Source organism: Anopheles marshallii, chromosome 3 (genome assembly GCF_943734725.1).
Source record: "Anopheles marshallii chromosome 3, idAnoMarsDA_429_01, whole genome shotgun sequence".
NCBI classification, from domain to species: domain Eukaryota; kingdom Metazoa; phylum Arthropoda; class Insecta; order Diptera; family Culicidae; genus Anopheles; species Anopheles marshallii.
This window is the reverse complement of record NC_071327.1, coordinates 4,638,819-4,660,575: the sequence shown is the minus strand read 5'-3', so window position 1 is coordinate 4,660,575 and position 21,757 is coordinate 4,638,819. Positions and strand designations below refer to the sequence as shown.

The following is a 21,757-nucleotide window of genomic DNA, read 5'->3' as shown; positions in this document are numbered from 1 at the left end:
ATTCCCATCTGCATCGCCCAACGACGAGCCGAGAGTACTTGTGGAGAAGTTTGGATCAACTCTATCTAGATAAGAGCGTAGTTGAAAATGATGTTAATGTGATTTGTTTCTAAACAATGGCAAACACTCAAATGTTCTGGTTCATCGATTTGTGTGCTAGATTTTGTATGCGGAGAACTGAAACACGATGTTGTACACAGGATATGCTCCGGTTGTACGCTTTAAACCTTTCGGCCTGTCGAAAGCCTAACAAAAAAGAAGAATATTTTGTTTTGGGATTGTAATAACAGCATTGGCTACAAAAGAATGAAAGTCACAATAATATGTGCGCCATGTGAAATATAAACCGTAATACGGAGCAGCACAAACCAACAAACAACTTGCGTAACAGGTCCGCAGACAGAGCAGCGCAAAACAAATAAAGTAGATCGAAGCTGAGGTACGAAAGAGAAAAACACACACACACACAAATGCGGGAAAAATATTGTGTAACTATGGATGTGTTATGTAAATAAGTATGTATGTTAAACAAGGTAAACAGTAACGCATAATTACTACTATACATGAGAAACACAGCAGAAGAGGACAGACATGAGTGTAGGGTGAGGAAAGGGCTAGATTTTGATGTTGACATATTATACCACACAACAAAACACATAAGAGAGAAGCTAAGAGATAAGAAATAAAAACCCCAAACATAGAAGAAAATGAAAGGAGTCTTAGGTGGTAGTGTGCGTTCGTGTGTATGTGGTTGATATTGCAGTCGTTTGTCGAGAACATTGTTGAATGGATAGACGGAACATGACGATTGTAGATGGTTTTTGATTGGACCGTGGCTCGGACCCATCCGCATCCCGGAAGTCTGACTATTTGTGGATGATCATATCCTTAATTACACGAACACGCTTTGATTTGATGTGGACGCACTGGCAGGGAAAGAAAAAAAAGGAGAGAAGCAAAAAAACAATAATTAAAGGCCACACATGCAACAGGCACACAGGAAGATTTAGTTTAAAGTGAAGTGTGTGCCACCGGTCCACCGGTATGTGAGGTTGAAGTTTGTTAAGCATATTTGTCTGTTTATTGTAAGACCGGATCGGTTGTATGGCATGAAGCTGGGATGGAAAATGAGAAGTATAGTAAGCGTAACCGGGAGGATATAATAACCCCGTGTGAGGAGGTAATAAAGGGAAATGATATCACAGGTTAATATGGGATTTGGTGGGCTAACATTAAATGTCAACACAGCGCTGCTGCTACCACTACCCAATTTAGCCCTATTCATAATCAGTGCTTATCTTTTAAACATAATCCTATCCTTAAAACACCGGAGAAATCATGTGTGAGTAGCAGTGATGTCCGGTTACCTGTTACGCACTGTGAAATCAGCTGAATACATTTTGGCGCAATTACGCCGCAAGGAGCTTTGAGACTAGAAATAGATCTTGTGGGTTGCAGTAGTACCTGTGTTGATCTTTACTGCCATCCCACTGCTCCCAGAATGCAAAACAGAGTATAAGAAACGTTGATCGGGTGTGTCGTTGGGTTTGTTGGGAATCCCATTGGATGGCGAAATGATTAGAATCGATTTATTTAGTGTAAAGAAGTGTGCCGAATTAGAAGGTGGTACAAACGCTTGGCGATGTGGGAGGTGTTGGGGGTGGGGATAGAAATGAACGAACAGTAAGTACGATTTATAGTGGAGCTATCTCCACACAAATCGGAAGTATGTTGTACTATATACAAGGTTTTATGTAAAACAAACCGACAAGCCACAACCAGGGCAGTGTATGTAATGTGTAACTGTGAAAAAGAAAAAAAAAACAGAGTAAACAAAAGCTTGTGAGCGAAACAGTGAAAGAGATATATTATATATATATACAGAACGAAGAGAAAAACAAAACAAAAGATATATGTACGATATAAATTGCAGTACAGTAGATGGCGTAAAGAATGAAATTCGTTGAGATTAGTGGAAAAAACAGAGGATTTGCTAAGAAAAGTTTATAACGGTTGAACGATAGAACAAAACAAGAAAAAAACGAAAGTCGGAATGGAGTACGAAATACGAAAACAACAAGCTGTGAATGAAAGTGGAACCTAAATGTTTGAAATAATGTAAAAAAAAAAGTACAGAACAAAATTCAAACCAATGCGCCATGAGGTTTGGTTGAGAAATATTTCTGAAAGAAACCGATGAACCAAGGACGTCGATGGAAGATGAAAGTGAGAATGTCAGATATGTGGCTGTGTTGTTTGTACTCTTTTTTTTCTTTTCACACGCTATTTTTGTTTTGCCTTGGTTCTTTTTTCATCTTTTAGAACCTTACCATTGTTCATGGTTTGTTGTATTTTTGGAAATTTATTTTATTATTATTTTTTCTTATTCTCAGTTCTAATGTTTACGTCTCTTTTATCTCTTTCAAAGCTTGTCGTAGCAATGTTTAACTTTTTATTTTTTACCAACGATTTGAATGTTAGTTACAAACTACAACAAACCCCTGTAGACTAGAAGAAAGTGATTATTATGAGCATAAAGAAGCTGTTAAACTATAAAAAATATAATAGTTTAGTTCTTTAACTTAGCATTTTACTGCGATGCTCACTGGTGTATTGATGAACTAGATACAGTTGGTTAAACAACATAATTTTAGTTTCAGCCTGTAGTAAATAAGGTTTAACATCATTCGGTGAATATCCCGGAGAATCTTACATCATTGGATGCTGTTGTTTATGGTCAGACACCGCCCGGTGGCCAGAAAACATTGAAACGGTGTTGAAACACGCCTTCCATTATTTGCATCTTGTTTTTCGATACTTCAAAACAACTGCAATACTGGCTAGCTCCGTCTGATGTATTCGTTTTGAATCCGAATGGAGATGAGTTCTGCCGTTATTTCGGGACATTCAATGCCATTCCAAGTTTAAGTCCTTATGGAAAGCATTTACTGTAAAAGCATGTAACTTTTTGACATCTGCAACAGTTCGGAAAGCACTTAAAACGCATCGCGTCTTGATAGATAACGGATGTACTAGACAAGAATGCACAGCATATGCCTTGTGGGGACAGCTCTCTGCGGTTTACACATCTGACCTCTGTCCCCGAATATCGAATACATTTATATATTTGTAACGAATCGTGTTTTGTAGTGTTTTACATTAAAAGGAAAAACCTCGGGATCAAATTGTAACGGATTTGCTTCTTCGTACTCGTCCACAGTTCGTATCGGCTCGTATAATCTCATGCTTTCCTTATGCTGTGCGTGTGTGAGCATTCTCAAATAGAAACATCTAAGGAGAGAGCGAGAAAGAGAGAAACTCCCCGACTGCTACAGAATATGTTACTGCATAATGTTTTTTCTTCATATCGAATTAATCGCAAATTCGTTTTGACAATTTCTTTTCTTTTCTGTTCCTTGTTCTAATTTACAGCTGATTTCCTAGGGCACTAGTAGATCGCTAACTCAACTCTAACCACTGCTAATCAAATTCATTACATGACTTCCATTCAATACATCTAACAGATAGATTATATACGCACACGCACCACAACATAACCGGGCCCATAATGGTTGTGGCTCGTTGGCCAAACGTTTTGGGTAGGTGGGGAATGAAACATAGAAAACACTTCCTTTCTCAAAACTTAGACGACGACGGTGTGTAAAGGAAGTTCGTTTAATGTTAGTGATACTGACTAATTTTAACAGGGCCGACAGGGGTCTGGAATTACTTAACAACCTAACTCTCACTGTTGCGACAGAATCCTTAAAGTAATTTGGTTTTCCGTCGTGGGGTATGATGAAAAAATGAGTCCAAATTTTATAAAAAAAAAATCAATTTAACGTATACTAAAGTGAAAATATTTAAAGTATTTAAAAAGAAACCTCTCTTTCTCTCTCTCTTTAGTTCGTTTCCTATGCTTCTTTGCTCAAATTCTAACTAGTTCCGGTTCCTTTTTCGTTCTATTTCAGTTTCGATCCTTGTAGCGCACGAGGACCACCGTCACGGTAATTAGAAGTCGAAGAATGCAATGTTTCGAGTGTACTTAAGATGTTGTTCATGAAGCGAAAAGACACTTCGGAGGGATCTCCAACAAGTTCTACTGCAAGCTTTCGCCTATCTCCGCACGCACACACAGAAGCACGATCGCGCACCCGCTCTAATTCGATATCATTTCGGTGAAGGATTTAACGTACGCTTCGTGGAGCTTCCGCACAAAGTCTGGATCGTGTTTGATCAGATAGCTGACCGCTTGGATCAGCTGGTTTTGGGTGAGCGGTTCCACGCCTACTGTACCGGTCGCGTTGTTGTTGTTGATCAGGTTACTGTTTGTCTTAGCCTCGGACAGAATATCGAACATCATCTTTGATGATGCCGTAACGTTGGCGGCAGCTTTTGGTGGGGTGACCCCACTAGCCGCTCCATCCCGTTGCTTACTACCCGTGGCGGACCTTTGCTGCTGCTTACCGCCCGTGGTGGAAAGCGGCGTACTGCCCGGTGTTGCACCCGATTTCGTTTGTCCTCCCGGGGTACCACCAGCGTTGCCCTGCTGCTGTTGCTGCTGCTGCTGCTTGGTGACGCCCGCTGGTGAGTTCGTACTGGGGTTCGTGGTTGCACCGAGCAGCAGACTGCTCAACGCTTCCTGTGCCGCGGCCGGTGACGCGGTCGGTTTAAACATGGTTGGTGGCATCAGCGCTGGCTTCACGACCGTCGCTACACCTCCCACCGTCCCGTTGCCTCCGATGGGATCCGATTTTTTTAATAACTCGTGGAGTGGCGTTTGTTGCTGTTGTTGCTGTTGTTGCTGCTGCTGCTGCTGCTGCTGCGCACTTTGCCGCGATTCCAGTTCACTGATTTCGATCAGTTTCGTCTTCGGTACAACCGGTTGATGATGATTGGCGCGCATCGCTGCGGACAGGTTAGCAGCGTTGATGAACGTTGCCAGCGGTGAGGTACCGAGTTCAGACATCCCGGCAGAAGGTGTCTGTGGCCCATTGTTCCCACCACCGGTTACGATTGGAATGCCCATCCGCTTTAAACTGTGCTCGAGCTCGGTCACATCTGGTGTCACCTTACCGGTGGTCGGATCCTTCTGCGGCGTGGTGGCACGATGCTGCTTCTCGATCTGCTCGAGCGTATGGACCGGGGCAAGCGTCTTGAACAGTGGCACTTCCGAAGCGGCCGGTTGTTTAGCTGCGGCGAAAAAGTTAACCACGCTACGCGGAGCGTTCTGATTCGTAATTGGCTGCTGTTGCTGGTGATGAAGCTGTTGTTGTTGCTGGTGCTGCTGTGGGATCGCAATGCCCGGACCAGGATGATTGCCCATCATGATCGGCTGATGGGTTAGTACCGGATGTTCCATCGGTTTGGGCGCATTGTTTTGGAAATCTTCCTGCGCTTTCGTGAGCATCGTGAATATGTCCACACTGTTGCTTTCACCCTCCCCGCCGGAACCGTTCATTACACCCCCACTGGGATAAATCCCGGATGGTGCGGGTTCGCCTCCTCCATTCATTGGAGGCCGATGCTCATTACTGCCACCACCACCACCACCACCATCACCGCAATCCGTCACAAGCTTCTGAATGACCTCACCGATACGATCGCATTCGGAATTGTTGTAAAACCAAAAGCCGCGGATACGGGACCGCTCGTTCTTGTACAGCAGAAACGGTGGTTTCGACTGCAGCTCTATCTGACCCCGGATTGGTTCGACCAGCGAGTTCGTATTGAGCCGATTGTTGATGAAAATGCTGTGGTACGGTTCGGCGAAGCGGCTGTAAATGAACAGTGCACCCTCGATGTCCGTCTTCTCCCACTCGTTCTCCGCATTGTTAAACACGTACAGTGCGACGTGTGCGGACGAGTTGACGATGTCCTTTGCGTACGGGTCGACCCGCTTGATCGCCACCAGATTCATCCGCAGCTCTGTTTGATCAGCCATCGTCAGGATTACGGGGACGGAACGTTGCGCTTTAGCTTATCGGTCAGCCTCCTTACAACCAAACGCAAACAAACGCGTGTCACAACCGAATGCGCACGGACGGGAGTTGGTAGCGCACACGGGAGAAGGGTGCTTGTGTAAGTGAGTGTGGGTATGTGCGTATATGCAGGGATATACTCTTGCTCCGGTTTTTTTTTTGGCGACACGCGAAAGGACGGAACACTTGCGTTCCCTTCTTACCCTGCGGGGTTTGAGGGAAGAATGGACAGCAATCTACAATCGGCTGTACTTTTCCGCAACGTTTATTTCCTTTTTAGTTGGCCCGATTTTCACTGAATGTTCTTTGCGCACCGTGTACCTGGGTATGTCAGCTTGGATTCTCCTCTCATTTGATTTTCCACAAACTCAAGTTCGTGCCTCTCTTTCGTTCACGTTTGGTTACGTGTTTTACTCCGATCGTGTCAACGTCAACGCTAGAGCGAGAGGCAGCTATAGTTTGTGACAGCCACAATTGGCAGAAATTGGACAGCTGGCCCCTGGTGGCATATCGTCCAAACAAATTTTCTGTGTCCGACTAGCAGCGCAATACAAAAAATTCATTTCCGACGCCTGTATTTAAAACAGCTTTAATTTTATGTTTTTTGCGTATTCAACTGTACTTTGATATTCTAAAAATAAAGTCAATCGATTCCTGCTTCTAAAGACAGGTCCTCCGGGGTATTGATTTTTCGATGATTGATAAGATTTCAACAGGAAATTCGAGAAAAATAGTTTAGAAATTAGTCAAATAAAATTACGTGTCGCATTATGAATAACGCAAAGTGCTTACAGCATAATATTACAGGAAAGATGCACTTGTAAACACAAAAATTGCGCAAAAAGCAACTGTAGAAACTTGGCAACCCGGCTTGTAGGTCAGCTGTCAACAAAAGCAAAGTGGTTGTAATCGTCTAGACGCCACAGTTTAGTTCTCAACGTAAGTGTAAATGAATGTCTTGCCGTAGATAAATCGACATGAATTTAAAACGAACCATGCAAAATTTAGCATCTCCTCATCGGAGAACAGACATCCAGAATGAAACCGTAACAAAACTCGCTAGCCGTAAGCGTGCGTGTGTGCGTAACCTTTCCGCACACAAGGAAAAACAGCATAAAGAAAAAAGAGGCCTGCTGACGAAAGGTTTGCTCCGCTGGTCTGTGGTTGCTGTGGGATTTTTGTTGTTTTGAAAAATTTCCGTACCACTCTACGGAGTAAAAAACGCACCGACTACTTTGTGAATCATTCGTTCGGGCGTTGTTGAAGGATCGAAAATGAAGCATTAGTGAAAAGTGTGCAGTGTGTGACGATATATTTTCCTATCTGCTTAGTGTGTATTGTTTTTGAGTTCCTTACCAAAGGGGTGTGAAAAGTCGAACACACAGCCCCCCCCCCAGGTCAGTGTTGGGGAGAAAAATCGTCACTGCTTCGAAAAAAAAGCGAAATACGAGTACGAATTGAACGCGCTGTTGTACGGGTTTGGTTATTGCTGTGCGGAAATCAACTCAACCCAATTTGGTAGGTGTTTTTGTTTGGATTTGGATACACATAATCCTACTCCTCGTTCTTTGTGTGGTGTTCTGGTGTTGATTATCAGTGAAAATGTGTAATGTGCGTGCTGGAAGGGGTGGATCGATGCAGAAGGGCAGTGTTTGGGGTCAATCGCGGAGGTCGACTCGATGATACCCTCGATTTGTGATTTTTTTGTTCGTCCATACTACTGTGTACTTTGAACACTGGTTACGCGATTTCTGCGAATTAGGGGAGCGAAAAAGATTGCTATTAGTTCGTTTAGCAAGCGAAAGTATAGAAGCAACCCCTCGCGAACATTACGTTTCATAACTAAACTAATCTGCTATCATGTTTTAGATGTATCAAGAAGGAAAGCTGTTGGCAATTGCAATTTGACAGGATATACTTGAAGTAATGAAATGAAATTGTTTAACTTCCACTTCCGGAGAGGTAAAGGTAGCTCATTTCGGAGCCAAAAGGCACAGACCATTCGGTCAATCGCTGAACAGAGTGGAATAATGATGATACACCCTCGATTTGATATGCAATCCACGTACAGCAAGGGATGTGTGAAGCTCAGTAGAGGGTGATGACGGTGGTGTGGATGGATACGTGTGTTTGTGTATGTCCATAGCTGGCGAGAAACCAAAAAAAGATTAGACCGTCACGATGACAAACGACTGACGGCTGAGCTGGTAGAAAGGAGAGAAATAAAAAACGAACTCCAAACGCAGCAACAGTCGGTGAAGGTGAAGGTGTCGTACGGCTTTTTTAGGGGTAGCTCTACACAAAACCTACCACCCTCTATTCACGCGCCCCATCGATCACACAGGAGGCTGTGTGCAAATGAGCGAGCCAGTCTGTAGTCATATGTTTGATTGTTTATTGCCTCCATCATTTCCACCCCACCCTTGAAGCTTGACGTCCTCCGAAGCAGCCTCCCTTACGTGATGGACGATCACCCGGTTTAGGAGCAATTTAACCCTAATACCACCCTGTGGTCTAGCTGCGTTGCGCCGGTGCACACTGATGCGCAATTGCAACTCGCCTCGATTTTATCGTTTTTCCTTTTGACAAAAGTTTTTAATCATTGCAAGCGCAAACATGTGAACGTAGCGTTGTGTCGTCTCTGAATCATTGGTCTTTTCGACAAAACGATAGGAATACGCAGAAATGATCAAGATTCAAATGCAAATCACTCGGTTTGGTTGAAATTTGCAATTACACGCGGGAACAAGAACGCGAGACAGAGCTGTGTAGTTACTTTGGTTCATCAAACAACGTGTCTGTGGCGACCGAATGGTCCGCAACGAACGAAAGGTTTATTTTTATCGCGGTTTTATATGCTGAACATTCCAGAGGCAATCTTCGACAAAATTCGATGTTCGAGGGACCGAAGACCCAGCAGCAGCGTTGGAATGATAGCGCAGAATTATGTTTATCTGCTTTATCTACGCAATGTGTAGATATAGATAGAGCGTATATTAAGGGTTGTTTACTAAAGTGAAATTCAACTCTTCCTCACACCCGCCTTTAAAGTGTGATTTTAAAATGAATATCTTTTGTAGGAAACGATTACTCGCCGAAATACGATACGGGATATCTTAATTTAAATGTTTATTTTCAATTTTAGCCAATCAAAGTGAGAGTAAACATGTTGATTTTCTTGACGATTCAACAAAATACTATGAGAAGAGATAATTTATCGGTCAACGCACTCATTGCAATGCGTTGTAATAGGCCGTTTGCCGTTGTTTCGCTGCTTTTTTAGCGAACTATTTTGAAGTTTATTTTTTGTATCCTTTATTGTCACCATAACTAAGCGTAGCCAACAGTCTGGCTATTTCCAGGGTGGAATTGTAATTTCTGTCTATCATAAACTGTTTAATGGCAGCTGTATCGCCTTCACGAGGTTGACACCTTGCCGTTCAGCAGTGCACAATATGCAAAATAGGTACATCAGGAGTGTCAAACGTGGAGGAAGAAATGTTGGCTTCTTTTACCCTAAGCAATAGGTATATACAGTTCTAGGTTTAGGATTTAGGTTGTTACTGGCCAACCTTATATCATTAACGACCATAAATTTCCAATGCCATCAAGTTAACTTAGTTTGGTCATGTAATGTGTACTTCTCCGTTGAAAGTGACCTACATGCGACTCAACAGGTGATGGAGTTTATTTTCGCACACTTGCTAAAGATCACTCTAAGCATTAAACTGTGCTATATTTCGTGAGTTACGAGATTTGATAAATAATATAGCGTCCACTGTCTTATCATGTAATTTCCCGGCTGTAGGATATATAGTGGATACACCAAGAAATCGTTAACGGATAAGTGTGAAAAGAAATTTTTATTCAAGGGCGTGAATTTCATGAATAATTTAATATAGATGACCACCAACAGCTCTTTTATGAAGTTGTTGCGCAGAATTGTTGTAAAACAGATCAGAAAACAGATAAAAACATTATTGCAGGGTACCACTGGTCAGTAGATCTGTATTTAAGGTTGATTTGCTTCACCATACGTTTAAGTGCAATAACTGAAACAGACATTTCATCTTTCAACTGTTCGTGCTTCGCTGAAGTGCGGTGTACAGATTCAAAGCGACCTGTGTTTGACACCGCTGACGGATGTACTCGCTTGGACAACTGGGTACACGCGTACCCGAACTCGCGCGAGGTTGAGTTAAAGAAAAGAAACGGACAACAGAAAAAAAATGCAAGCAGCAAACAATGTAGAGTCGTTAAGTGTGACCCGCGAAGCCGAGTGCAATTGTACCGGGAGTTTAGTTCAGCTCCATGGCGTTTCGTTTTTGTTGCCATTAGTCACACACTCGTGAAGCAGGAAGTACCTAACACCATCGTATCGAAGCAGGCAAATTTGTTCAACGATGTTCCAGAGGGTGGGAGGGAGGTTTAAAACGGGTGGAGAATATGCGCGGGCAACAAATGTATCAAGTAGGCTGCTAACGTTTCTCTCTCCACATCGTAGTTGGGGCGTACGAATGCATTCACATGCGTCGTTCAACGCCGGCCCCAACATGTTGTTCAGATCGATGTAAAGAAGTGCAAGGGGAAAGGAAATTGTGCGCCAGTGGAAAATCACACTTGTTTCGGGTTTTCTATATCCAACGATTGAAAGGTACGGAAGTTACGAAGCTTTTCATTCGACGGATTAGGTGACATAAGAGTAAGAGTCTTTAACGCTATAGTCCTTTCAATTTTTAATCAAATACATTTTGATTAATCAACTTTGCATACTATGGAAATATTTATTCTATAGAATATGTCGATTCTTCGTTAATCGATAATACTTTCTCATGTCCACACGAGCTCTCCACGTGGTAGTTGCGTTGGATCGATACCGCACGTGCATCGGTACTTTTGGTGGCTTATGGCTTATACCGTGTTGTTTGCCCCGCTTGTTACGACCTAAACTGACCAACAATACACAATACGGACAAAGTGCTATGGACGATGTTTAGGAACAGCAGCTCTGGTACATCTATTATTAAACAGCTCAAAAGGTCATACGCGCGCAAGGTGGTTCCGAGTAATGTACACTGACTAAATTCTTAACCTGTTTCGATGTAGAGCTTAAGCACATTATATCCATTTACAATTAATAAGACGATAGAACTACGTTGGGTCAATGCAGCATTGAATAAAGTTCATTGTCCTTATTATAAAGGGTCCGCTAGGTGGTAAGGAAAGAAGATCTGTTCTGATAAACTAGTTCAACCTTGTGTGTGCAACCTCGCCAAAATAAATCACTCAATTTATTCCACCGCACTCAATTAAAAGTCATTCTGACCTTTCTGTTTTTCTCTTCCATTCCCACTCTTTTCAGGTTTCTAATGTAATAGTATGGTATCACGGTTCGAACGCCTAATGGGGTGCTCCTCAATCCCGATAGGAGATCGGACTTCGCCTGAGACGGTGGCACAATGCTCAGGACGAGGCGACTGTCTAAACGGTACTTGTCTGTGCGAAATTCGCTACAGTGGCGAAGAGTGTTCCGGATTTAATCTACCCTACCATGCCGGTAAGTGTACCCTTTTAAACTACCCTTAGGTCATTTTCAGAAATAGTTGTCTAAAAGCAAATGTTCTCTCCCTTTGCAGGCATTTCGGCAGTATTCTACTTTGTGGGTTTTGTTTCGCTGGTCCAGCTGATGATATGCATCATTGCCGAGTACCAGCGGCTGAAACAGCCCAGCTTTTTGGCCGCATGTCGTTTAACTACGCAAAAGTTGTTGTATTTCTTCGTCTTTATTGCGGCGGTACTGCGTGGCGCTTATTTCACCACTCCAGTAAGTGAAGTCGATTCGAAATAGTACGCTCCTCGGATGCTGATCGAGTACTTTTCGTTTGTATCATCTACAGGAAACGTTACAGCCGGCATGGGTTTCGTATCTGATGTCCCTATACTATCCGCTCGTCATGACTTGCGCGTCGCTCGTAGTGTGCCTTTGGGCGGAGGTAAGTGTCGGGGATGGGAGACAGCGAGAGATAAATGACGCCATATTTATGCATCGGTGCTGTTTCTTCGACTGGCAGGTCTATTTTATGAGCATTATTACCATCCATAGAAAGAAGAAAGGAAATGTGCCGTCAATCTCGAAACAGAAATTTATCAGAACTTGCGCCGACTAGTTAATTATGTTAATTACCGAGGCACATCTTTATCACACAATTCCAACACATATTTTTTTTTATCTCTGACGTCTTGAACTGACGCCATAAGTGGAATCTGTTAAGCTGGCAATTGATACGGCGTAAATGGGTCACCTAGTTCCCTGGGGACTATTCGTTTGTTTGCAGATTGATATGCCCATCATTTACACGTGAATAATTGTTGAAGTTTGCTTAATAATTATTCATTACTATATTCGTCAATTCTTCCTACGGAACGACTGCCAATATTGCTGTTAAAGATGCATTTTTCTACGTACAAAGCTATGTGTCTTGCTCGTAAATCATAAACAACGCGAGATGACAACTTGCGTGTTTGGGTTGGTTTCCATTTGTCCAGGTTTATCGTTTCCCCGTACAATGAGTGGCGTTATATTGCGCTATGAACATGAAACAGTGTCATTTTTTTGTTCATACCTAGTGATTTGCACGTAATAGTGTGGAAGTTAGGAAATAGTGTCAACAGTGCACTTGAGTGCATTCAATCCAGAAGGGCAATACTTTAAATGTGTTCCATTTGGGTGGGATATGACAATATGCGCTAGTTGCGCTTCCCTCCGACCGCGAGATAATAACCCGGCAGATATTTTAAAGTACCGACCAAAGAGGCTTTACGTGTAGCGCACAATATTTGCTCAGCGTCTTTTCAACGTTCCTTTGCCGCCGTCCAGTATACTGAGTGGAACTGATGGAGTCGTACTCTGTTCGCAAGCACTGATTATTCTATCCGTTGCGAGCTGTTTGTCTGGTACGTGCCGTGGCGGTTTAGCTTTTAACTATTACTACCCACCGGGAATGGGAGTTCCGCCACCGGGTATAGACGTTCAGAATGGCTTGTGTGTTTGTAAATATTCGCATCTTTAAGCAGAAGCAGTGTGTAGAGTCCGGTTTACTATTTTTGGTGTTGTGAATCGTGCGCTTCTCAGGTAATAATGCTTTCTTTATTGAGCGGTGGCCCTCCCTGTCCTTGAAGCTATTATGTCGAAGATTTCACGCCGGTTGGCAGTGGCTGGGACAGGTAATATGAGGACAGGGTAGTGCTAATTGATAAAGCTGTAGCCAAATAAGCAGTCCGCACACAGTACCATTGCATTATGCCCGTCCGTCCCAGTCCATTTCCGAATAATTGATATTCTAACCTAGCGTATAAGGGCGGTGATGACACTTCGAAAGTGAGAACTATATGGGGGTACAGCTCTTCATCGTTTCATTCGCTGCTTTGTCTTCTATCGTAGATCTTCCACCTGCAAGGCATCCGCTGGGAACGATCGCAGTTCTTGTCGAAAAGTTTTCTTGGATTTCTGGCCTTTAATCTGCTACCCTACAGTCTGTTTCTGGCGGAGATTGCGTACTCGCATCTATTTACCGGACGTAGCACTTCGTTCTTTAACGGATGTTACGCAGTGTTGCTGCTGATCGTGGTCATCTTTTTCCTCATCTACGGTGTCGAAGTGTTCTTCAAGGTAAGTAGAAATGCAAAGTGGTTAGTCGGTTCGACGAGAGATTGCGTTGGAAATTTCAGAACGTTAAAAGGGCGATTTTCGAAAATAGTGTATTGTGAATTTGCTTCGTAAAAATACTCGTCTATTCTACTCAGTTACTTAAGTTAGACAAAACCTTTTTTAAAATAATCGTGTGCTGTAAAAGTAATTCAAAAGAACATCAATTACCATACTTTATTTTTAAAGACAATTTATTAAAGAAATTGTCTTATTTTTTAGCTTGTTTTTAACCACACAGTATGAGTTTGATTTCGTAGTAGTTGAATTTGAGTAATTTCAAGTTGCGTCATGTTTGTTTTAACTATTGGTATTTGTTTTGTAATAATATTCGCTACTATTTCTTGCATTTCTCTTCAACCAGGTTCGTGGGGGCTTTGTCTATGACTTCGGCGTGGTGCCAAATAGTGAAAATGTGAACGCTTCCCAGCTGCACCAATCGCGTTTCGGTTTACTCAGCCAGGCGATCATGATGATAGTGATCGTCGGTTTTCTCACCTCGGAAACATTGGGCGATTTTTGGAAGAAAAAGTACGCACGAAAGCTTACTAAAATGAACTGTATAAAATAATGTTCGTTTTTATTGTTTCTAGGGTACCGGTGTACTCACGCAACTGGCACGATATTGTATTCCGGTTGGCGGAGGTCGGCGTTGCGCTTTGGTTCCCGTGCTGTCTGTGGAACTCGATGGCTCCGGAGCAGCTCTGGATATTGAACCCGCGCAAGCTTCTGACACGCCAGATCGATCCAGTTGCAGGCAGCGCGTGTGCAGCAGGAACAGCGGAAGCACCGGCCGAACCGTCCACGTCGGCCAACGCCGAAGAGGGACAGTCGTTTCTGGCGAAAAAGGACTGCTGGATTTGCTACGATACGGATAAGCCGGAACCGTTGATCCAGCCGTGCAAATGCATCGGTGACGTTAGCTCGGTGCATCATGAGTGTTTGCGCCGCTGGCTCGTGGACAGCTGCGCTAACAGTGATGCCGTGCTGAAATGCAAAGTGTGCGACTCACCGTACGAAATTGAGCGATCAAACAGGTAGGTGATCACACCTGTTGAAACACAACGCATGTACTTATTTATCCTCTATTTCTCTTTTTTTTCTCACAAGGCTTGATTGGGAGAAGGGTTTCACGATCCAGCACTGGGCTAAAACGATCATCATCGTGACGCTGATGTGCATCACGGGTGCGGGCGCTTGGGTCATCATACAGCTGAACGAAGATTCATTTGTGCGCGTCCTTGTAGCCGGGTTTGCGATCATCATCGGGTACATACTGTTTAAAATGCTCGGCGAGAACACGGTAACCGCGATCCAGCGGGCAAAGGTGAGCTCGATCTACATCGTTACCTCGGTGAACGATCTGCAAACTTAAGAGCCTCCGGGAACCCATTATGATTATTGATGGGGAATTCACCATGATTGCTACTCAGCTGCGCTACCCCCGGGAAGAATTTTTATGTCGAACGTTGATGAAGTTTGGTATATTATATGTTTAAGTACACTTGATTGTGATTGAGTGCGTAATGCGCCCGAGGCGCTTAGAAAGTCGTACGCATTTGCGTTTGGTATGTGTAGATCTTTCAGTTCGTTGGACGCCAATTTGAACAACGAAAGATCGCTGCAATGGAGAGGAGTCATCGTTAACACTCCTTCTTAACGAAACCCCCTCCTGATGATTCATACACGTGCGTGGAGATGTTCGTGAACAGATGAGGTGAAACATATTTACTGCAAGCAGAAGCTAACCCAACAATATATATATATTTACATATATACATATTTAACGATCTGGAAATGGACGATCTGGACGATACCTAGTAGATTTGAGGCTAGACGCTTTTTACGTACAAATATGTAACCGTGTGTACATCTGCTACGAAATGACACCTTCCTAGGGCGATACTATCGATACTCCGCGCGTGTGTTGTGCCACACTGAGCCCAGCCCTTCTGTCAAACCGATTGCGTTCGGCGTTTCGTTCGATTAACCTATGTTTGGTATTGGCTTTAATGAAACAAAATAAGAAACAAATCGGATTGCATGCATGTTTCGCAAACTAAAATAATCTAATTAAACGAACAAAACCCCAACGGCAGTAAAGGGGACAAAAATAGGGCGGTTCAGGTACACAAAACTCGTTATAAAGTAGCAAACACTCACGCCCCTGTTACAAGTGTGTATGATGAAGCCCGTTGTAGCGATGCGTGGATTCAACTAGTTGGAAGATCGTTTATTTTCCATTTCCCATTTATATAATTGAAGTGTGTGCGTGTGTGTAGTTTCGTTTTTTTATACATATATATGTGCAAGTGATATTGAGTTATGCGTGAGCGTATCTTTTAACAAAGGCGAGAGAAGCATAAAACACACATAATTAAGTAGCATTAAGTTCCAATTTGTATAGCAAAAGACTACATATATGGTGTAGTGTAAAGCGTAGGAAAAGTGGGAAAGATACTTAGAGAGAGTATAGTTGTGAGGAAGTAATGCTAGTTGCTAGTAGTGCAAAGGAACGGCCGATATCGGACCACGAAGACTGTACGAAATAGTTTCCCCACGGTTCCGAAATCCGAAGATTAAGCATTCGTGGATGATAGGATACAGCGAGATGGACTAATTTTGGACAATGAGGAATTACATTTAAAATCATTGATTTGCCCAAAAAAAAATCATTACTGAAGGAATGAGTTTGGTGAGAAGATTTTACCGCAAATGATGGTAATTTCTTCCTTTTTATTTATTGTTAACCATGAGTTTGATCCGTTGTTTTGTCATTCGGAACCGTGCAAACTTTGGGGATGTTTTGATTGCATGTCCGTGCGTGAAAGGTAGCGAGACACTTGCGAATACTAGACTAGTGATATAATTAGACTTAACACATTTATCATGTATTTACCTTATACTTTTGTTTTCAGATTCAGTTTTCTTTTTTATAGTTTCTTGTGCAACACAAAATCAGACACCATTTAACCTGGAAGAGTACGGGGCAGTTGTTGTATTCCTACAGGGTGTGTCAGTTTTGTGTTTTGTATTTTCATCTACAATCACTGTAAAGTAAGATTCCAGCAAAGGAACAAGTTGTACATGAAGAAGAAAAGAGTTGCGAGAGAGGATAAAGCTATCGTTTTACAAAAAAGTGTGTAAATGAAGTCTGCAGTTAAGCAATAATTTGAATTTGAGCCGGAATATTTGGGAAGAGAAATTGTTAACAACAAAACAAATGCAAAAAGTCATAAAATCATCGCTATGCTGTAAGTAGATCAATTTCGGTACTTGGACAAAACGAACAAAACACGAGAAGAAGATGGTATAGAAAAATCAGATAATTCTTACCACAACGATGGACGACATTGATAAAAGTACTTGAGATCTCACTATTGCACACCCCCGTGTTAGACGATCATCACTTTAGTGCGGGAGTGTGAAGAAGACAGGTGCGACGACACGAACATGTTACTGTAAGGTTGTGTTTGCACGCAAAATGATCCAAAACTACACTAGAAAAGCGAACTAGCTGAACTGATTAGCACAAAGAAATGAGTATTTAGTTTACAGAATTCAAAACATTTAGTAATTGATTGTGAGCAACGAGAAAACGAGCGAGATAGGGTTGTAGATCGGTCGGTTCCCATTACGGTAACGGCTGGGAAATGGAATGGCTCCAATCGCTTCTACTAGTGATGTGATGTGTGTAATATTCTTCATTAATTTTCAACTCAACATATTTACGAACATGTTTTCTTTCCCATGTTTCCCCCCATAACCATATACCCTACGTTAAATTGTTCTCTTCGTGTAAGATGATCCCTGTAACCGATTTACCTGCTAAAAAGTGTCAATTGCGAAATGTGTTTCATTTCGGTTCGATTCGCTTTTAGAGACGAATAGACGAAGTGTAAGAGAAAACATTTTGAACAACATGAAACAACAAAGAGTTTCAGAATCCAAACGCCAAATAATGACTTGGCAAAAAAAAACAAACAAAATACAAAATGCAATGACAAACAATGATGTAAACCAAAACCAAAACAAAAATTTAAGCTAACAAAAACGCACTGAATGAATTTATGGTAAAAGATGTTAAGAGATGTATTTTCCTGAACAATATAAAAAAGAAACACAACACACCCCTAAAAAAACATGTTAAACGCTAATTAACATGCGAAGCAATACATAGCAAGAACACAAAAGAAATGAAAATTAAAACAAAAAGTGTGTATATTAGAAGAAAGAAAAGATGAAACAAAACAGCCTCAAAGGCAACATGAGTTAAAGAGAGTGCACCTAAGTAGATTACCAAGAAGAAGGTAAAAAAGAATAGAATGCTATGATATTCGCGAGACACAAAAGTAATTGTGAGTTAGTTCCATCAACTTTTGTCACAGATCACGTTATCGATCACGAACATAAAACGAAAGTCTGGTCCTGTAGGCTTCCAGCAGGCTATATTATAACAAGCTTTTCAATTTCGATCACACAAAACACACACAAGAAAGTATGTACTTTTTGCCGTAGTAATATTAGTCGAAATAGTAAAACAAAACAACAAAAAACAAAGCTGAACAAAACCTTGTACTAGAGAGATTGCATTACCTTAATTGGATAAAACTGTAATTATAATCGATGCAAACGAGTGAAATAATAATATAAATGAAATGAAATGATCATAGATAAAAAAGCAACGAACTATTGAGAGTTTGTTGTTTGGTTCTTTCATTTGGATTAATTGGTTATTTTATCAGGTGTTTAATATCACCGAGTCCATTGCATTTCAGAAACTCGTTGAACCGCGAATGATCTCCTCCGGTTTGAACGCTTGTCCCATTAGTAACCGTGTCATTCTGAAAACATATCTTAAGGCGCTTATAACAGCAGGTCATTTCTTTCCATTCACGCAGGAAACTCTTGAAACGTTAACATTTAAATAAGACTGTTGCTTCTTTTTATTCTGTTCTGGAAATTTATGTAGTGACTTTACATAAGTCAAGATGAAACATGATCGTATGATTTCAGCATCTTTCTTCTTATTATATTGAATGGTCAATCTCAACGCTTCTAGTGGAATCACAACTTTCTGCACTCTCGCGTTTCTGTCTGCGTCCAAGGTAAACTGTTTGCTGTCTGGTGCCACTATGCATCCACTATTCCCTTTCAGATGTGATCCATGATCTTCTACCCACTCTCTCTGGTGTTCCTCTATTTTCGTTCCACCTGTGTAACGTGAACGGAAACGAGAAAAGCTTACTGTTCTCCTATTCTCCACAACAAACCCGCGAAACGTAGGCGTATAGTCTCGGCTACTAATTGTCTATTTTTGTCACCGTCTTGTCTCTGTCTCTATAGCAGCGTGAATTGCCTTTTTTATCCTTCAGTTCGGCGTGAGAAAAAGAAAACAAACTAAATAATGAACCGTAACAGCAGTGAGGGGAATGGAAATCAAGCGAGAAAAGTACAAGTCTGAAGAACCATGTTCTCTTTGAGTGTGGGGAACAATCCAAAACACAAACGAAAACGATTGCATATGGTATGAACACTATTGCCTTTGTTTTATATATTAGCTGCGCTGTTTTCGTCTATATTCGTTTTACTAATTTGTGAGTATTGTGTGAATGAAAGATTTATTTAACTCTTCAGGTATGTTTCGTTTCGCTTGCGTTGCGCATTTTGTTGATGCTCTCTTTCTCTATGGAAAGGACAAAAGTGAAAAAAAAAACTAATTCACAATTACTATATTCACACACGCGCGTTCTCCCATTCTTCGCTATCTTCATTTATCAATTATTACACCTCTCAGTCGCTGCTCTCTCGTTTTCCTCACGTAGAGTAGTGTTAAACGCTTTTCTTAAACGCTAAAAACGCTAAAGGAGAATTATTAGCTTAAATTAATGTTTGTCCCGAGGAAGGAAAAGGAAGTGGTGGTGGTGAAGAAAGTGATCGTGGACGGGGTGGGGGAATTTGTGACTGATGTGAAGTGCCACTTGGGTTGGGTGGTGTGATACAAAAAGAAAAATCTGGAACAAAGCCAACTAAACACATATTTTTCCAACAGAATGGGACAGAGCGGATGAAGGATGGGAACAGGAAAAGGAGATGGGGATGCTGGGGATGGGAAGCACCTTTCTAAAATAGTAACGTGCCCATACCACCCATCTCGGACTGTTCCTTGACGAAGATTTCGAAGTACTGGTAGATGATGGTGACGGCCAACAGGATACCGGTGCCGGAACCGATCGCTCCCATGAAATCGGCCAACACGGACAGGGCACCGATACACAGCCCACCGAATGCGGCCGCCGTCGGGATGTAGCGGTTCAGCTCGTGGATCATCGAGTTCTCCCGGTGGCCACGCATCACCATCTGCTGTTCCTTCAGCTGCTTCGCCACATCCTTGGCCGAGCTGCCCGACACGTCGATCCACGTCTTGGAGAAGAATGCGCACGAACCGAGCATGAATACGATGTACAGGACGGCATGGATCGGGTCCGCTACGATGTGTCCGAGCGATTCCGGTGGAGACAGATAGTAACAAAGCCCACCGATCGGGTACGATCGGGCCGGACCACCACCACCGACATCGGCCCACACGCCCAGCAGGTTGATCAGGAAGTTGCCGTGGAACTTAACCGCTAACATTTGCGAAATAACGTACAGGTTGGACACGAGCGCCGACTGCAGAATGATCGGAATGTTGGACGTGTAGAACAGCTTGATCGGGTAGCTGCTGTACTGGCCGCGGTACCGGGCCGACTTGATCGGTAGATCCACGCGGAAACCCTGGAAGTATATGACCACCGCAAACACCAGCACCGTCGCGAGCAGGTTCATCAGGTTGGGCAGGTTCTGGCGGTAGAACGCTTCGCGGAGCGCTCGCACCTTGTCCTGGCGTGTGGCCAGCAGATGGAACAACGCAATGACAGCACCTTCGAATTCCGTTCCACGGCCCGTATTGACGGTGGCGGGCGAGAATGCCTTCCACACGATCGTTTCGCAGATGTTTGTGGCAATGAAGAGCGAAATACCGCTGCCCAGTCCGTAGCCCTTCTGTAGCAGCTCGTCCAGCAGCAGCACAATCAAACCGGCCACAAACAGCTGAATGATGATGAGCAAACACACGCCCGCACCGATTTCGGCCGGATCACCGTACATGCCCGTCATTACGTACACGATTGCCTGCCCGATGGTGATCACCATACCGAACAGCTTCTGGGCACCGTTGAACAGGGCCCGGTCCTTGGGCGTATCGCCGACCTCGATGATCTTGGCACCGGCCAGCAGCTGCATGATCAGGCCAGACGTTACGATCGGCGAAATGCCCAGCTCCATCAGCGTACCACGGTTCGAGGCGAGAATGACACGTATCCAGTAGAAGGGATCGGCCGAATCCGAGCTCATAATACCGAACAGCGGGATCTGGCAGCAGACGAGGAAGATAAACAGGGTGATGGCCGTCCATAGTACCTTCTCGCGGAATTGAATCTTTCGCTCTGGTTTCGCGATCTCCGGCAGTATGCCGCAGAACGGTTTAATTATTTCCAGGAATTTTACTGCGAATTAAAACAAAAATGGTAGACCAAATTTCGTTAGCACATAATTATAGGTCAAGTGCGGGGACATGGTGCGAAAATGAGTTCAGCGTTCTGTAAATGGAACAAATCCGGCGGTGTAAGGTTGTGTTCCGTTGGCGAGGCGAAAGTTCCAACCTGGAGCTTTTGCCTGTCTACGTGTACACACAGCGCACGTTGTCGCGTGGGAAAGGGACGGCACGACGCGTACCACGCTGTGGACAGAGTGAAATGGGCGAAGAAAAACTCGTGCCGGGATCACACACCGAGTGAAAAGTGATGAATATATCCAACGCAACCAAATCATGGGAAGAATGTACACCGTTTCAAGGTTGGGGATGGAGCGTTTTACAAAACAAACTATTCGATATATTCCCCGATCAACTAGAACACAATCGAAACGGGACACAATTTTTCAAGCATACTTACTTCCCATGGTTGTGCAGGTCGATGGGAATTGGTGGGTTTTTCACAAAAACTCGCGCACGCACGGTCTTCTCGGCTAC

The 21,757-nt window shown here is 43.1% G+C and overlaps 3 protein-coding genes across 3 annotated transcripts; 1 reads left to right on the top strand and 2 right to left on the bottom strand.

The window, feature by feature from the left end:
• Nucleotides 1–4,159: 4,159 nt before the first annotated feature.
• Nucleotides 4,160–5,944, bottom strand: LOC128714449 (mRNA-decapping enzyme 1B-like). Its single transcript, XM_053809324.1, has one exon. It carries the CDS (start codon nucleotides 5,942–5,944, stop codon nucleotides 4,160–4,162), a length of 1,785 nt encoding a protein of 594 aa, XP_053665299.1.
• A 5,416-nt stretch (nucleotides 5,945–11,360) lies between these two features.
• Nucleotides 11,361–15,061, top strand: LOC128712288 (uncharacterized). Its single transcript, XM_053807182.1, has 7 exons — nucleotides 11,361–11,538; nucleotides 11,618–11,805; nucleotides 11,879–11,974; nucleotides 13,423–13,650; nucleotides 14,051–14,217; nucleotides 14,280–14,723; nucleotides 14,797–15,061. Exons 1-7 carry the CDS (start codon nucleotides 11,361–11,363, stop codon nucleotides 15,059–15,061), a joined length of 1,566 nt encoding a protein of 521 aa, XP_053663157.1.
• Nucleotides 15,062–19,809: 4,748 nt separating this feature from the next.
• On the bottom strand, nucleotides 19,810–21,096 carry LOC128715714 (protein transport protein Sec61 subunit alpha). Its single transcript, XM_053810626.1, has one exon. The coding sequence runs from the start codon at nucleotides 21,079–21,081 to the stop codon at nucleotides 19,810–19,812; it is 1,272 nt and encodes a 423-aa protein (XP_053666601.1). The 5' UTR covers nucleotides 21,082–21,096.
• Nucleotides 21,097–21,757: the final 661 nt, after the last annotated feature.

What these genes read in the sequence shown, in the direction of transcription:
- LOC128714449 (XM_053809324.1), bottom strand. Translation starts at nt 5,944, where the DNA reads ATGGCTGATCAAACAGAGCTGCGGATGAATCTGGTGGCGATCAAGCGG.
- LOC128715714 (XM_053810626.1), bottom strand. Translation starts at nt 21,081, where the DNA reads ATGAGCTCGGATTCGGCCGATCCCTTCTACTGGATACGTGTCATTCTC.
- LOC128712288 (XM_053807182.1), top strand. Translation starts at nt 11,361, where the DNA reads ATGGTATCACGGTTCGAACGCCTAATGGGGTGCTCCTCAATCCCGATA. An exon ending in GTGTCGAAGTGTTCTTCAAG is followed by an intron (nt 13,651 to 14,050) that starts GTAAGTAGAAAT and finishes CTCTTCAACCAG; the next exon opens with GTTCGTGGGGGCTTTGTCTA. An exon ending in GGCGATTTTTGGAAGAAAAA is followed by an intron (nt 14,218 to 14,279) that starts GTACGCACGAAA and finishes TATTGTTTCTAG; the next exon opens with GGTACCGGTGTACTCACGCA.